Here is a 15737-nt window from a genome sequence, read left to right on the forward strand (position 1 = left end):
GAACCCGTTGTTCACATATTTGAATCCCACCACTGGTGATAGGTACCTACAGGCCAGGAAAATCTTTTAAACCAAGTGTTACAAGGTTAAGGGTGGGGGGGGGGGAAATTAACATCTTTGCTAATGTTTAGTCCTGTTCAAGGTTAATGGAATTGTTAATATGACTTATATAGGCCCACACAGGTTTTATTTTTGTGTCTTTAAAAGAAAAAAGAAGTCCAAAATATTTAAATTTTATGATCAAATATGCAGTCAGCAGCTGCTACTTTTTTTCTTTATATATTAAATTTCTCATAGGTCTTTTATTGTTCAAATAAAACGAAGCTCGTGTGACCTCCAGTGCATATTAGACCATTCACTGTATGAAAGGGGGGGAAAAGTTGGATTAAAAAAAATTTGTGAATTTTTAATAAAACTAGAAAATCTGATATTTAGATAAGCCGTGTTTCATTCAGTGCTTTCCACAATGTTATGCGAGACTATCCAAACAAATAGGTAAAAACAAACGTGGAATTATTTTAGGGAATTTGCTATAGAGTTGTTTCTTAATCTTTGCAACTCTGATGTATGGACTTCAACTCCCAGAGTTCCTCAATCAGCATGCTTTAAGATACAGTACATGTATGGACTTCTACTCCCAGAATTCCCCAGCCAACATGCTTTAAGACAGGAGTCTTCAAACTTGGCCCTTTTATGACTTATGGATCAACTCCTAGAATTTCTCAGCCAGGCACGCTGGCTGAGGAATTCTGGGAGTTGAAGTCCACAAGTCATAAAAGGGCCAAGTTTGAAGACCCCTGCTTTAAGATGTGTGGATTTCAACTCCCAGAATTCCCCAGTCAACTGATAATTAAATTCCATGCATCTTAAAGGTATTAAGTTTGAGAAATGCCGTCTTACATCATTGGTGCCCCTTCAAAATTCTGTAAGAATCTTAAAGAATCTTTCAAGACAATTTAAAGTTGAGTTTGATTTTTTGCTCATTAAGTCATTTTCCATCACGCTCAGCTGGAATCCTTGTGCAGTTTTGAAGGGAAACCTAACAAAATTCTTCTCTGATTACAACTGCAAATACTAATTAAAAATCAGCAGTTTCCACCTTCTGAAGGTGTTAAAGACATGAAATTAAATACGTTCCAGATTTCTAACAAGTGAGCCATCCCTGCAGTAAGATCTGGTGCAAATGGATTTCTTTGGCCAATACTGGATTTGATTGGCTCTGGATGCACCTTTAAAGGTAGGATTGGACCACTAATGCCCTAAAGCAAAACTGAGCTCCATCTGTGGAAACTCAGTGGGTGAGGCTGTGGTGATGGAAAACTTGAATAAATACAGGTATTCCTCAACTTATGACCACAACTGAGGCCCAAATTGCTAAGTGAGACATTTGCAAAGTGAGCTTTGCCCCATTTTACAACTTTGTTTGCCACAGTTGTTAAGTAAATCACTGGAGTTGTTAAGTTAGTGACACAGTTGTTAAGTGAATCTGGCTGCCCCATTGACTTTGCTTGTCAGAAGGTCGCCAAAGGTGACCACATGATCCCAAGACACTGAAATGGTCATAAATACATGCCAATTGCCAAGTGTTCTGAATTTTGATCACGTGAGCACAGGAATGCTACAATGGCCGTAACAGTGAAAAATGGTCATAAGTCACTTTTTTCAGTTCCGTTGTAACTTCGAACAGTCACTAAACAAACTGTTCTAAGTATTTGATCAAGACTTTCCATGGGAGTTTAAAAAATCAAGAAGCAACCTAGAACTAAGGAGAAATTTCCTGACAGTTAGAACAATTAATCAGTGGAACAACCTGCCTCCAGAAGTTGTGAATGCTCCAACACTGGAAGTTTTTAAGAAGAGACTGGACAGCCATTTGTCTGAAATGGCATAGGGTTTCCTTCCTGAGCAGGGGGTTGGACTAGATGACCTCCAAGGTCCCTTCCAACTTTATTATTGTTGTTGTTGTTGTTATTATTATTATTATTATTATTATTAATCATTGCACAGTCAGCCAGGTGTTCAGACTGGATTTGGTATTTTTGTCTATCGAGTCCTTATCAAGGACCTGGGATAGACAAATGTGGATGATGATGATGATGATGATGATGATGATTAATATTATTATTTGTACATGCATTTGGAAGTTATTTCTTCCTGGATCACAGGTTGCTCTTCCGTAGTGGAAGACTTTCACAGTCTGACAAATGTCACATCCCAATTAAGACATGGGCTACAGGGACCATTTCTGCAGCAGATTGCTTCTGAAGACCCACAGCCCACTGACATGCCAAATGGTGGGGTGGCAGAGGAATCGGCAAGGTCTTCAAAGATGGCATTGTGTGCCATGCAACTGGACTGGCCATATCGTGACTGCAAAACTCCAAACCTCTAAAACAGAGGTGGGGAACTATGGCCCCTTTATGACTTGTGGACCTGAGCCAGCATTCTGGGAGTTGAAGTCCACAAGTCATAAAAACGGGCTTCATTACCCACCCCTGCTCTAAAAAACATCTCTTTGCTACTCCTTAGTGGTGATCTGCATTTTTGCAGCCTAGAAACCATAGGTCTAAAAAAGAGAAGCCCAAATGGATCAGAATTTGTATCAAACTCTGCTCAACTCCATACAGGCCCCATACAACTTTTTTAGAAAATATAACTGGTTACTGGTTCCTGCCCAATAGTGTGTGTGTGAAACTGTGTCCCTTGCCTGGAGGTGGGGAAGGCAAAATAATTTGATATGGTAAAGATGATTGCCGGGCCTGGAAAAAGCCAGCATGCTTTTTGGTGCTTAGCACAGCAGCCGCCATTTTGTGCAAAAGCCATAATCCCTCACACCCTACCCTGTCTTGGAAGCCATTTTATGCGACATTCCACAGCATCTCCCCAAATTCCTCAGCAAAGAAGTGCAAGTGTGCAATCAACATGTGCATGTACAAATCTCTATGTGCACGTCAGTCAATGCATACACTTCATTCCAGGTGTGCCCATGAGGGTGGTCCAATAGGCCAAGATAGTGGTGACTTATCAGCAAACTTTGCCCTTTCATGCATCTGGATTTTAAAAGGGGAGGAGCTTTGCATGCCCATTAAAAGGGGTGGGGCTTGGGTTACATGTAGTGACACCATATTGTTTATATCAATCTCCTCTACAGATGTCTCTGTCGTTCCTCTCTGCTCAACACAGCCTCAGGGTTAATGTGTGTCTGTGACTATGTTTGTGTATCAATCCAGCAATCATGGTTACTCTTGGACTCTCCTAACCGCAGCAAAGGAGGTAGTGATCTATCACAAATAACGAAATATAATGTCCTTTCTCATGGGCAGAGATGGCTGGGGAATTCTGGGAGTTGAAGTCCACAGGACTTAAAGTTGTCAAGGTTGGGCACCCTTGCTTTATATACATTTGGGACACAGTTATTTTTTTTTGGGGGGGGGCTTTGTTTTTTGTTTTTTACTTTTTAGACAGTTGCCCAAAGTCATGAATTACAAATGAAGGCAAATAGTTTATGAATTGTTTAAATGGTCAAATAAATGAGGAAGGAGGTCCCCTTGGACATCGCAAGGAGCTTATTTCTAAATAAATCTGTCCCACATTTGTCTAAAAATGTTAATTGAATCAGAGAGCGATCCCATCCCATATACCTTGCCATAATATTTACTGCTTTTCTAGATTGGTAAAAGAAAAGCATTACTCTTTGAGGGGCATGTAAAAATGCAAATTTTACCTGGATCAATATATTGACCTTGTTTTCCAGCAAGATCCATTCTACCCCCAATTGTGGACGTAAGTCGACGATTACATGGACTGTACACTCTCGCCTCCCCAACCTGTCTTGTTTTTCAAGAGATAAGATGTCCCAGTGCATTTTTATTCTTTCAGATTGTTTCAACTCCTGCTAAATTTGAGTTCTGTGTTCAAGAATCTCCCGCTGGAGGATGGATGGAGTTGTTTTGACTACATTTGACTCACAACTGGGAGAAGACACAGTCAATAGAGCTGAGCCTGTTGTGTGACAGCAGCCATTATGTTTTTGATGGGAGGGAAAAAGATGCATCCTAAAGACCAATGGAGAAAGCCTCAGGGTCATGTAAGCTTTTGATGTCCCAATCCATCTTCTTGGTTTAGTCTCTGATTTCCTCAATCCCAAATCTGCCCTTCAAACCTCTTTCTTTCCATATAAAATTATGGAATAACAGAGCTGGAAGGGACCCTGGAGGTCTTCTAGTCCAACCCCCTGCACAAGCAGGAGACCCTGTACCATTCAGAATGGCCTTGTTAATTTATTTCAGGGTTGTCCATGTGCCTCAGATTTGGGGAGATGCTGAATGATTCTGGACCAGTGAGGACCTTTGGTTATTTATTTATTTTTAAAGAGCCTTTATGACCTTTCAACTCAGACAATGGCTATTTGAAGCACTCTCTTTTCCCTGTCATTATCTACCGGACACACCAGAGCAGGGAGGCAGGGAATACTACAAGTCCCCATCCCTAAGGAGGTCCATCTTGCGGGACCCAGAAGGGTCTTCTCCATGGTGGCTTCTTCTCTGTGAAACATCAACCATGCAGATAAGATTGACCCCTCCCCACCCTGACTCTCTTTCCCAAGGGCTGAAGATGTAATTCTGCCAATGAGTAGCTATGGAACCCATTAAGTGGCTTGTCAGATTGCTGTTGCCAAGGGGTTGGGGGATTACTGGATTTTGTGTTGGGGTTTTATCTTTATAAGTTGCTCCTGGTCACTGAAAGCGAGTTGAGCGGCCATGTAATTTTTCTAAATAAATAAATAAATCTGGGTAATCAACGCAAGATTAAAACTGAACCATTAATAAGGTGACCAACTTTTTTACAATGAAAAGGAGGACACAAATAAATTGAAGAAAAAAATGTCGTAAATTAAAGAAACATTTTACTCATTGCAACAATAATACAGACAACCTGCATGTGCAAAGTTTGCCAGCTGGGTGTTTTGGCGTGCTCAGCAGCAATTCCTATTGGCTTTCGAAAGCCAATAGTGGGAGTAGCACAGCTCATGTAAAAGTTGAAAAAAAAGCATCAAAAAAAAAGGTGCTGGAACGCCATTCTGAGTGTTCTATGAGGGGAAAAAAAGCCCTGCAGATTAGTCTTCAAATATCGAAAAGGAGGACATGTAGGAGGACACTTTTCGAGGGAGGACAGAACTTACAAAAGGAGGACAGTTGGTCACCTTACCTTAACCAGCAATCCAGGTTTCAAATTTATGCAAGATCACCAGATGGAAACTCTACAGAACTTTTCTTTATTTTCTGCCCTTAATATTTTTACAAATAACTCTAGCCAGCTAACATATCCAATATATATGCAGTCCAAACAGCCTTAGGAACAAGGCTGCAGAGGGAAATAGAGATGACTTGCCCATTCATAAATGTACCACAAACCTCGCAGAGGCGGTATACAGGTAGTCCTTGACTTACGACACAACTGAGCTCAAAATTTATGTTGGTGAGCAAGACATTTCTTGTTGAGTTTTGCCCCATTTTACAACCTTGCTTGCCACAGTTGTTAAGTGAATCACTACAATTGTTAAACTAGTAACACGGTTAAGTGAATCTGGCTTCCCCATTTGACTGTAAAAGGTTGTAAAAGGTGATCACATGACCCCAGGGCACTGCAGCCATCATAAATATGAACTAGTTGCAAAGCATCTGAATTTTGATCACATGACTGTGGGGATACCGCAACGGTGGTTAAGTGAAAAAGAGGCATAAGTCACATTTTTCAGTGCCATAACTTTGAACAGTCATTAAATGAACTGTTATAATTAACCAGTGGAACAGTTTGCCTCCAGAAATTGTGGGCGCTCAATCACTGGAGAATTTTAAGAAGAGGCTAGACCAGGGGTGTCAAGCTTAATTTCATTGAGGACCGCATCAGCATTGCGGTTGTCCTCAGGGAGGGGGTGGGTGGGTGTGGCCTACTGGATGGGCATGGCCAGCTCTACATTGTTTGCATCAAAGATACCTGTGGGGGCCTGGGCAGAAGTGGAACAGATCTGAGGGTCTCTGGCAGAAGGGGGTGAGACCGGGGCAAGCGCCAAGGCATGGTCCAACACAGCAGGGTCTGGTTCCTTGCTGTTTCTAGACGGCCTTGTGGAGCTAAGACTGAATGCATTTCAGCACAGATGGCCACCACAAAATTGTACAGGGCCAAGGCAACGGGGGCCGTTCCCTCACTGTTTCCAGGATGGCTTCGCCAGCCCCATGAAACCACTTCCAGGGCCGCATCCAGTCCCCAGGCCTTGTGTTTGACATGTCTGGGCTAGACAGTCACTTGTCTGAGATAATATAGTTCTCCAGCTTGAACGGGGGCTGGACTAGAAGACCTCCAAGTTCCCTTCCAGCTCTATTCTATTCTATTCTATTCTATTCTATTCTATTCTATTCTATTCTATTCTATTCTGCCTTATTTTACTGCAAGAGGAAGTCGGAAGTCACGGGTTTTTTTTCCCCCCTTTTCCACACTTCTCTTTTCCCCCTACTATTTGCTTTTGTATGTTCATATTTTATAAGTAAATAATAATGATAATAATTAAAAAAGTATTAGGACGCTGCATCTACTTCAAAGGATGCAGCATCCACAACGGGCGCGAGACCCGAGCAAGGCGGGCCCTGGAGACTCCGCCCACCGCCGTTTCCTTAGCGAGAAGCCCCGCCCTCGCCCCGCCCAAACCGCCTACTCCTCCTTCTGACGGGAAAAGATGGCGGCGCCCTTAGCAGCGGAGTTGGAGCGTCTCCTCAACCCGCTGCCCCGCGCCCAGCCTGACCCTGAGGACGACCCCGAGGAGGGTGAGGGCTCGCCTGCGGGGCCGGTGCGGAAGACCCCGAGCTGGGTTTCGCTTCTTGGACACTTAAAGGGGCGGTTGAGATGTTGGGGGTTGTGTTTCCACGTGTCTTTCCGACGTTGCCTACAAAAGTCGCCTCTGTACACGTGTTGTGTGAGAGAGCTGGGGGAGGGGGCTGTTTCGAACTCTGCTTCACCGTATGTGCTGAAAACCCGTATCTTGGCCCTGGGAGGGGGTCGGTGCCTTCTCACGTGGGATTGAGCAAGGGATGGATAACTTGTGATGGTAAGAGAGGCGATGCGTATGTGTGAAAGGGGAGGAATTAGGAAAAAAAATATGGGCTGGAACTGTAGGTTTCCCCCAGAGAGCTATAGGGAGGGGTAGTTGAAGAGGCGGAGATGGGTCACTATACACTCCTTTGGGAGAAAACGTTGCAATACACATGTGTGTACATCTGCATATGGAAAGGTGGGTCAGAGGAAAGTGAGAAACAGACTCTTCTGGCTTTCATTTTGCAGTTGTGATAAAAAAAAAAAAACCAATTCAGTAACTAATGGGTGGAAAAGTCCTATGTTTGTTTGTTTAAATCTGTGTTTCTCAAACTTTTTGCTCTTAGATCCCCCTTCTGTTTGTAAAAATTATGGAGGACCCTAAAAGAGCTTTTTGTTGTATGGGTTGTATTTATGCTAAACGTATTAAAGGTTAAAATTGATGCATTTGTGGAATGTCTATTAAACCATGTAAAAATAACAAGATTAAGCCATTAGCTGTTAAATGAAATCTTTTTAATGAACAGCATTTTTAACAAATAATTAATGAGATGAGTGACATTGTTTTAAATACTTGCAAATAACTTCAATATCAGGCAAACAAATGTGATTTTGAAGACTCCTGAGAGGATCTGAGTGATCCCCAGGAATTTTTGGACCATGCTTTAAGAAACACTGATTCAAATGATTCCTAAAAGTCAAAATGCACAGTGAAAAAATAGAACTGAAATTAATTAGAAAGAAGACCAAATTAACAGAATAGAATTGAATAGAGATGGAAGGGACCTTGGAGGTCTTCTAGTCCAGCGCCCTGCTTGAGCAGGAGAACATATTTCAGACAAGTGACTGTCTAGTCTCTTCTTAAAAATCTCAGTGATGGAGCGCCCATTATTTCTGAAGGCAAGTGTTCCTCTGACAACAGATAGAACAAGCCTTATTGGATTGACACTGGAGGATGTGAAGTGGTGGGTAGCTTCTGCCACTTAGGATCAACCATCAACAGTAAAAGTAGAAGTCAAGAAATATGTTGCAGACCAGCACTTGGTAGAATAGCCATGAGGGTCTTGGAAAATATATTCAAGTCCTGTGATGTGTCTATATATCGGTAGTATATAAAACAGGGGTCTTCAAACTTGGCCCTTTTATGACTTGTGGACTTCAATTCCCAGAATTCCTCAGCCATTCTGGGAGTTGAAGTCCACAAGTCATAAAAGGGCCAAGTTTGAAGACCCCTGATTTAGTGAATGGCACTAAGCAAAGGGACTGAAAAAAGTAACTTATGACCAGTTTTCACATTTATGGCCATTGCAGTATCCCCATGATCACATCAGAATTTGAGTGCTTGACAACTGACATGTATTAATGACAGTTGCATGGTCCCAGGGTCATATGTTACAAATGATGATAACATGTGTCATGTGTAACGCACTATGAAGCAGTGTATAAGTCTTAAGTGCTATTGCTATTTGTAACCTTCCCAGCCAGCTTCTGACAAAGTCAATGGGGGAAGCCGGATTTGCTTAATGACTGTGTGACTCACTTAACAGCCGTGTTAAAAGACGTGATAAAATGGGTCACACCTCACTTAACAGCTGTCTTGCTTAACAGCAGAAACTTTGAGCTCCATTGTAGTCATATGTTGAGGACTATCAGTACTGCCATTGTTAAGTAGCACAATCACAATTGCCTTGTGAGATGAACAGCAAACAAATTTAATAAATACGGTATTTGTTTATTTATCATAACTTTGAACCGTTGCTGTATGAATGGTTGTACCTGTAATTTATTTAACACACTGTACCACTGCTATCCAAACCTCTTACTAATAAGGTCTGACTCAAACATGGTAACCCACAAGTAGAAAGGACTATAAACTTTTATGTCAAGCTCGACATCGTGAGGGTGACCATGTGGGTTTTGAAGTAATATAGGTAGTCCTCGACTTACGACCACAATTGAGCCCAGAATTTATGTTGCTAAGTGAGAAATTTGTTAAGTGAACTTAACTTTTACGACCTTTCTTGCCACATTTGTTAAGTGAATCCCTGCAGTTGTTAAATTACTCACATGCTTGTTAAGTGAATCTGGCTTCCCCATTGACTTTGCTTGTCAGAAGGCTGCAAAAGATGGTCAGATGACCCCGGGATACAGCAATCGTCATAAATATGAACCAGTTGTCAAACATCCCAATGTAAATCACATGACCATGGGGATGCTTCAACAGTCATAAGTGTGAAAAGTCATAAGTCAATTTTTTTTCAGTGCTGTGGTAACATTGAGTGGTCACTAAACAAACTGTTGTAAGTCAAGGACCATCTGTACTATGGAGTTGGCTTTTTATTGTGAGAAGGTCCTTGGTGTTCTCTGAGCTCGGTTGTTTCCTTGCAGACATTTCATCACCATAGTAGATAACATCAGTTTGCAAACCCTTCTAGCACTGATGGTATTACCTAGTTGGGTCATGAAACGTCTGCAAGAAAACAACCAAGCTCAGAGAGCATCAAGGACCCCATAATTATTCTCCTCCTCCTCCTCCTCCTCCTCCTCCTCCTCCTCCTCCTCCTCCTCCTCCTCCTCCTCTTCCTCCTCCTCCTCCTCCTCCTCTCTACAAACCCCACTCCCTTCTAGCATTGATAATGTTACCTAGTTGGGTCATGAAACGTCTGCAAGAAAACAACCAAGCTCAGAGAGCACCATGGGCCCCTTGTTTCAACCCTGAACTATAAATATTTATTTATCCTTTATTGTGAGAAAGTTTAGTTTTCAACTTTCCGCTCCTGTTTCCAGAAGGCCTTGAGGTCTTCTGATGACCTAACATCCAACTATTAACCATCTTCAACTCTTAGCTTTTTCATGATCCGCAAGGTTGATTGGATGCTGCCACCTGGTGTGAAATGCTGGTCTTTGGGTAGTGGGCAGATCCCTCAGTTCTGCAGTGTTTAATTGATGACTGATTAGATTAAAAGGTTCTTTATTTCTAATTAGCAAATTGGGTAGCTGATTATCAAAGATACCTAGATATTACAAAGATAATATGAAAAATGGTTGGGTCAGGCCCTTTATTAGAAAAGGCCTCTTCCCTCGGTTCTCATGAACAAGAATGACGTTTCTGAAATCATGCTGGCTGGGACAGATGTATGTATTGTCCTTTTTTAAAATGGCATTTTAATCATAGGCAGTTTTATGACAACTTATCTGGCATGATTGAAATTAATCAGCCGAGACTCCCCTGTTTGAGTGATATTCATACTTTACATCATCTGTGTCTGAACCAGTTAAGAGTCAGTAGCACTGCCTTTCGGAAGCAAATTCTTTCTCCAGTGATTAAACACTTTAATATGAGTTTGGAAAAGGCTGGTATGAATTCCTGGGAAGTGAGGGGTCCAGCAGTCCTGGTCAAGCCTTCAACCTTCAGAGCAATTTTCCAAAATTTTGGTAGAGGAAGGCTTTATTGCAGTGAGATGGGTGGCAAAACAAATTTAATAGTTTAATAAATTTATGGGGTGCAAATCGTGATATGAGTTCACAAGTCCATGATTTGCTTAGTAAAAGTAATTAGCTGGGTTCGTGTAACATACTATATACAAGGCACAAAGTTAACTAGAATAGAATAGAATAGAATAGAATAGAATAGAATAGAATAGAATAGGAATAGAATGGAATAGAATAGAATAGAATAGAATAGAATAGAATAGAATAGAATAGAATAGAATAATGGAGTGGAATGGAAGGAATAGAATAGCATAGCATAGCATAGCATAGAATAGAATAGAATAATGGAGTGGAATGGAAGGAATGGAATAGAATAATGGAATGGAACAGGTCAGAACAGAACAGAATAGAATAGAATAGAATAGAATAGAATAATAACTTTATTGTCACTTTGAATGTACACTAATTGGCATACATTGAAATGAAATTTCATTGCATGCAGCTCTCAAGGGGTCACCACTTCCAATATGCACTACATAAATACATCATAAATAAATAAATACAGAATTATGCATATACCCACATATATTATATGACACAGAGAAACAACACAGTCTAGTTCGGGTTATGTATACATGTGCATGGCAAGAAAAACGAATCTTGCAAGTTTACCAGACGCATGGCATAGGGAACAAAGGTATTACAGAATCGGGTGATCCTGTTGTAAATACTTCGAAACCTTCTCCCAGAGGGGAGCCACAGAAACAGACTGTAAAATGGGTATGTGGGGTCTCTAACAATGCTTTGAGCTCTAAGCACATAAAAGCGCTTATAAGCAGTATCCTGAATATCAGGTAGGTAGTGCTTTCCAATCCCACGCATGATAGCACGAGTGCAAAAAAACCCAAAGATGTCCAGAATGTTGAGTATTCTGCATAGGCTATTCTTGGAAGGTTCTGGACATTTTTTAAAATATATATACCGTAAATGCCGGCGTATAAGGCGACTTCTGCGAGCGCTGAAATCGGCGCCAAAGACGGGGGTTGTCTTATACACCGAGTCGTCTTATACGCTGGAAATACTGGTAGTTTCCGGCATACAAGACGACATTCTAGGAATGCGGCCCGGCGATAAAGACGGGGGTCATCTTGAATGCCGGCATATACGGTATATACATATAGGTAGTCCTCGACTTATCATGATTCGTTTAGTGATTGTTTGAAGTGGCACTAAAAAAAGTGACTGATGGTCATGTTTCATACTTAACAACCATTGCAAGCATCCCCATGGTCACATGATCAAAATTCAGATATTTGGCAACCGGCATGTATTTATGACGGTTACAATGTCCCAGGGTCACGTGATCCCCTTTTGTGACCTGACAAGCAAAAGTCAGGGAGGTAGCCAGATTCACTTAACAACCGTGTGACTAACTTAACGACTTCAGTGATTCTCTTAACAGCCGTGGCAAGAAAGGTAAAATAGGGCAAAAAACAACTGTCTTGCTTAACAATGGAAATGTTGGGCTCAATTGTGGTCGTAAGTCGAGGATTGCCTGTATATCTTTTGGAAGTCCAGCAGAGTTTGTTAGCAGGTAACATATCCAGGGTTGCCAAGTTGTCTTTTCCTGGTATAATATTTCAATGTTTCTTTAATTGGGAACTTGAGTGATGAATATTGATGGGATTATATTAAACCAATCTTGGAGGGGGGAAATAAGGAGTTTTTTTTTTTATTTATCAGGCTTGTTAAGATTATCTGTCTTACCTGTGCTCTGCTTCCTGCCCCTTCCTTGGGTCTCCACAGGTGTTTTCCCCCTCCCACCAGATCCCTGCAGGCCTTAGACTCAATTCCCATCCCACCGATCCTATATTCTCCTCCTCCTCACTGAAGCCTTCTGGGGCCTTCTGCATCACTGGAACAGATGGTCTCGTTGTGTGGGGCCACGCGGTGTGATTCCAGAATCGGCTGCCAGGTTCCTAGCGGCCGCATTGAATTCCGGTAGCCTCAAACCAGGGTGGCTGCTTCTCACCACATGGCTCTGTTCTGTTTGCCTAACACCGTCTGCACACCACTGCGGAAAGTGCTGGGCCCAAGAGCCTTCTGCAGCACTGCGGTCAGTCGTAAGGGTGAATGACCACAGGAGCACTGCAGCGATTCTAACTTTGTGACTGCATTGTAAGTAGCTTTTGGGGGGGGGGGGAATCCGCTGTAACTGGCTGTTAAAGTGAACCTTTTAGAGAACGAGTGCCCAAACTGCAACCCAAAACCCACTTATGCATTGTCTAGTGCCGGGTGGGTGTGGCCCATTGGCTAGGTGTGGCCAATTAGGTGGGTGTGGCCCATTGGGTGGGCGTGGCTATGGTGGTAACGGCAGACTGGGTGGGACTAAAACGTTCAATCAATCAATTCCAACTTTGCAAGATCTTTTTTTTCCCAGCGAGAAGTTGAAATTGACTGATTGATTGAACCTTTTTTTTTTTTTTTGCACACGGCAGCAGAGACCTGAAGCGAAAAGGTTTTATAAAACCTAGCTGAAGGCCTAGGACTGGGGTGACGGTGTGCGTGCCCACAGAGAGGGCTCTGAGTGCCGCCTCTGGCACCCATGCCATAGGTTTACCACCACTGTTATATAGTGTTCTGTCCCAGCCTACGTAAGTCCTTGTTAAGCTCACAAGGAGAAGCCCCTTTTCCAACAAGCAGGCTGGAACCCAGGAAAAAAACAATCCCCTTTGATTATTCACAGACCTGAGTCAATGTCCAAGGCAAACAAACACAGTTCACAGAAACTCGGTCCTCAACATGAACGGTTGCCTTTGGCAACCAGCACTTCCCACACCTTCCCTTTCATTATGCAGCCGTGGCTTCCTAATGCCTTCTCCTTTGCCTTTGGGGCCGCCCCATTGCATTCCTCTGTCCTACTCTTTTTTCTTGCTGGCAGTTTTGTGCATCCTGGATATCTCCCAGCTGTGATTCATCACTGTCCAACTCAGACTCCCAGCACAGCTGTGTCTCTGCCTGAGCGCGAGTAGAGGGGCCAAGCTCCTCGTCAGATTGTAAGTCTTGGAGCTCCTCAGAGCCTCCTCTGACTCTGATGTCACCCCAGGCCCCTCCTCTGAGTCCTCTGATTCCTCAGACTCAGTTGCCGGGTGCACTGGCTGGCGAGGAATCACAACATATAGCAGTGACATTTGAACATAAAGGCAGGTGCCCATTATTGCTTGTTCTGCTGCATTTTGAAGCAGCTGTAGCTTCCTGATGTCCTTCAGAGGTGACCTTGAGTTCATACAGCGTGCCTGGTAAGCTGGTTGATGAGTTCAGGGGTCTCCAAACTTGGCAATTTAAAGACTTATGGACTTCGACTCCTAGAATTCCCCAGCCAGCCATGTTGGCTGGTTGAGGAATTCTGGATGTTGAAGTTCATAAGTCTTCAAGTTGTCAAGTTGGGAGACCTCTTGATTAGTTTGAGGCTTGATTGCTACCTTTGTATACCACACTCGGCTCGATAACCAAATTAACCTATTTTCTGGATTTATAAGGTAACTTAACGACTTACGACCACAATAGGGCCCAAATTTTTTGTTGCTAAGTGAAACATTTGTTAAGTGAATTTTGTCCCAGTTTATGACTTTTTGTGCCACAATTGTTAAGTGAATCACTGCAGTTAATTAAGTTAGTGACACGGTTGTTCAGCGAATCTGGCTTCCCCATTGACTTTGCTTCTGAGAAGGTCACCAAAAGTGACCATCACATGACCCCGGGACACTGCAACAGTCATAAATAATGAGTCAGTTGCCCAGCATCCACATTTTGGTCATGTGACCATGGGGATGCTGCAACGGCCGTGTGAAATACGGTCAAAAAACCCCTCTTTTCGGTGCTGTTGTAACTTTTGAACAGTCACTAAATGAACTGTTGTAAGTTGAGGACTATCTGTATTGCATCATAAAGTAACCAAAAGGGGTGTGAAGCTCAGCCAAATTGAACCTATGGCAAGGATTTTCAAACTTGGCCCTTTTATGACTTGTGGACTTTAACTCCCAGAATTCCTCAGCCAGGCACACGTTTGAAGACCCCTGACCTATGGTGTCATGCTACAAGAGTCTGTTGAGAAAGGATGAAATGGAACCCAAAATAACCACCTCTTGGTTTTCCTTTCTACAGCTACCGCAGCCAAAGTGATTGACAAGTTTGACGAAGGAAACCTTGATGAAGATGTCCTTTCTGTTGGACAGATACGAAAAGGAATTGCCTCTCAGCTTTTGGATGCTGATAAGCGGTACCAGGGGAAGGCCACATCCCGCAAAGCCTTAGAAGAAGAGTTGTGGGGGTCAGCTGAGATGTCAGGTGAGTCGTTTTCTGGTTTTATTTTCTAGCCAAAGTGCTGTGGTTTTGACAGCCATGGCCAGGTTGCATCTACCTTGCAAAATTGTGGTACCTCGGTACTCATCGTGAATTGGTTCCAGGAGTTGCGATGAGTAGCAAATACATTTTCCACATAAGGCAGAGCTCCCCAGCCTTTCCGAGTTGGCGGCCTGGAGGGAAATGTACCGTAAATGCCGGCGTATAAGGCAACTTCCGCGGGCGCTGAAATCGGCGCCAAAGACGGGGGTCGTCTTATATGCTGAGTCGTCTTATACGCCGGCATATACGGTACTTGTGCTTGTGCAAAACAGGTGTGTGCACAGTGGTGGCGCTAGGACCCATGCACATGCACAAGTGGGCCGCGTGAACCATGACAGCGCTAGTGGCAGTGCCGGTGAATGCACAGACAGGCCACTAGCGCCCATACACACGGACAAGGGCCGCTAGCACCCGCACACATGCACAAACGGGCCGCTAGCGCCTGCATGACGATGGCGGCCCCCATGCATGCGCGAATGGGGCCACTAGCAGCTGCGCGGTGGCAGTAGCGCAAGTGGGGAGGATGCATGCACATGTGTGCGCACTTGCCAGCCATTCCCGTAGCCCGGTGGCCAACAGGCCACAGACTGGTACCGGCCCGTGGCCCACAGGTTGGGACCCCTGCCATAAGGAATACCGGGAGTCAAAAGGCAGCCGACCCTGACAAGTTCTAGTTTGCACTTTGAGTACCAAACAAATGGTGACGATGAGTTACCAGGACAAAATGTTTGCATCAAAATGCACCGAGTTCCAAATTCGATGCGTTTCAAAGTAGTTGAGTACCAAGGTGCCACTGTATTTGTGCTGTCCTGGCC

At 43.3% G+C, this 15737-nt stretch overlaps 1 protein-coding gene across 1 annotated transcript in view; it reads left to right on the top strand.

The window, feature by feature from the left end:
* The first annotated feature begins 6694 nt into the window (after nucleotides 1–6694).
* The window catches only part of AATF (apoptosis antagonizing transcription factor), a 121055-nt gene continuing 112012 nt past the window's right edge, over nucleotides 6695–15737 (top strand). The window contains 2 exon segments of the mRNA XM_039350413.1: nucleotides 6695–6821; nucleotides 14683–14865. Of these exon segments, the coding sequence (XP_039206347.1) occupies nucleotides 6734–6821; nucleotides 14683–14865 (271 nt within the window). The 5' untranslated portion in view covers nucleotides 6695–6733.

This window comes from Crotalus tigris, unplaced genomic scaffold (genome assembly GCF_016545835.1).
Source record: "Crotalus tigris isolate CLP2741 ecotype Arizona unplaced genomic scaffold, ASM1654583v1 scf7180000018330.590113, whole genome shotgun sequence".
Lineage (NCBI taxonomy): Eukaryota > Metazoa > Chordata > Lepidosauria > Squamata > Viperidae > Crotalus > Crotalus tigris.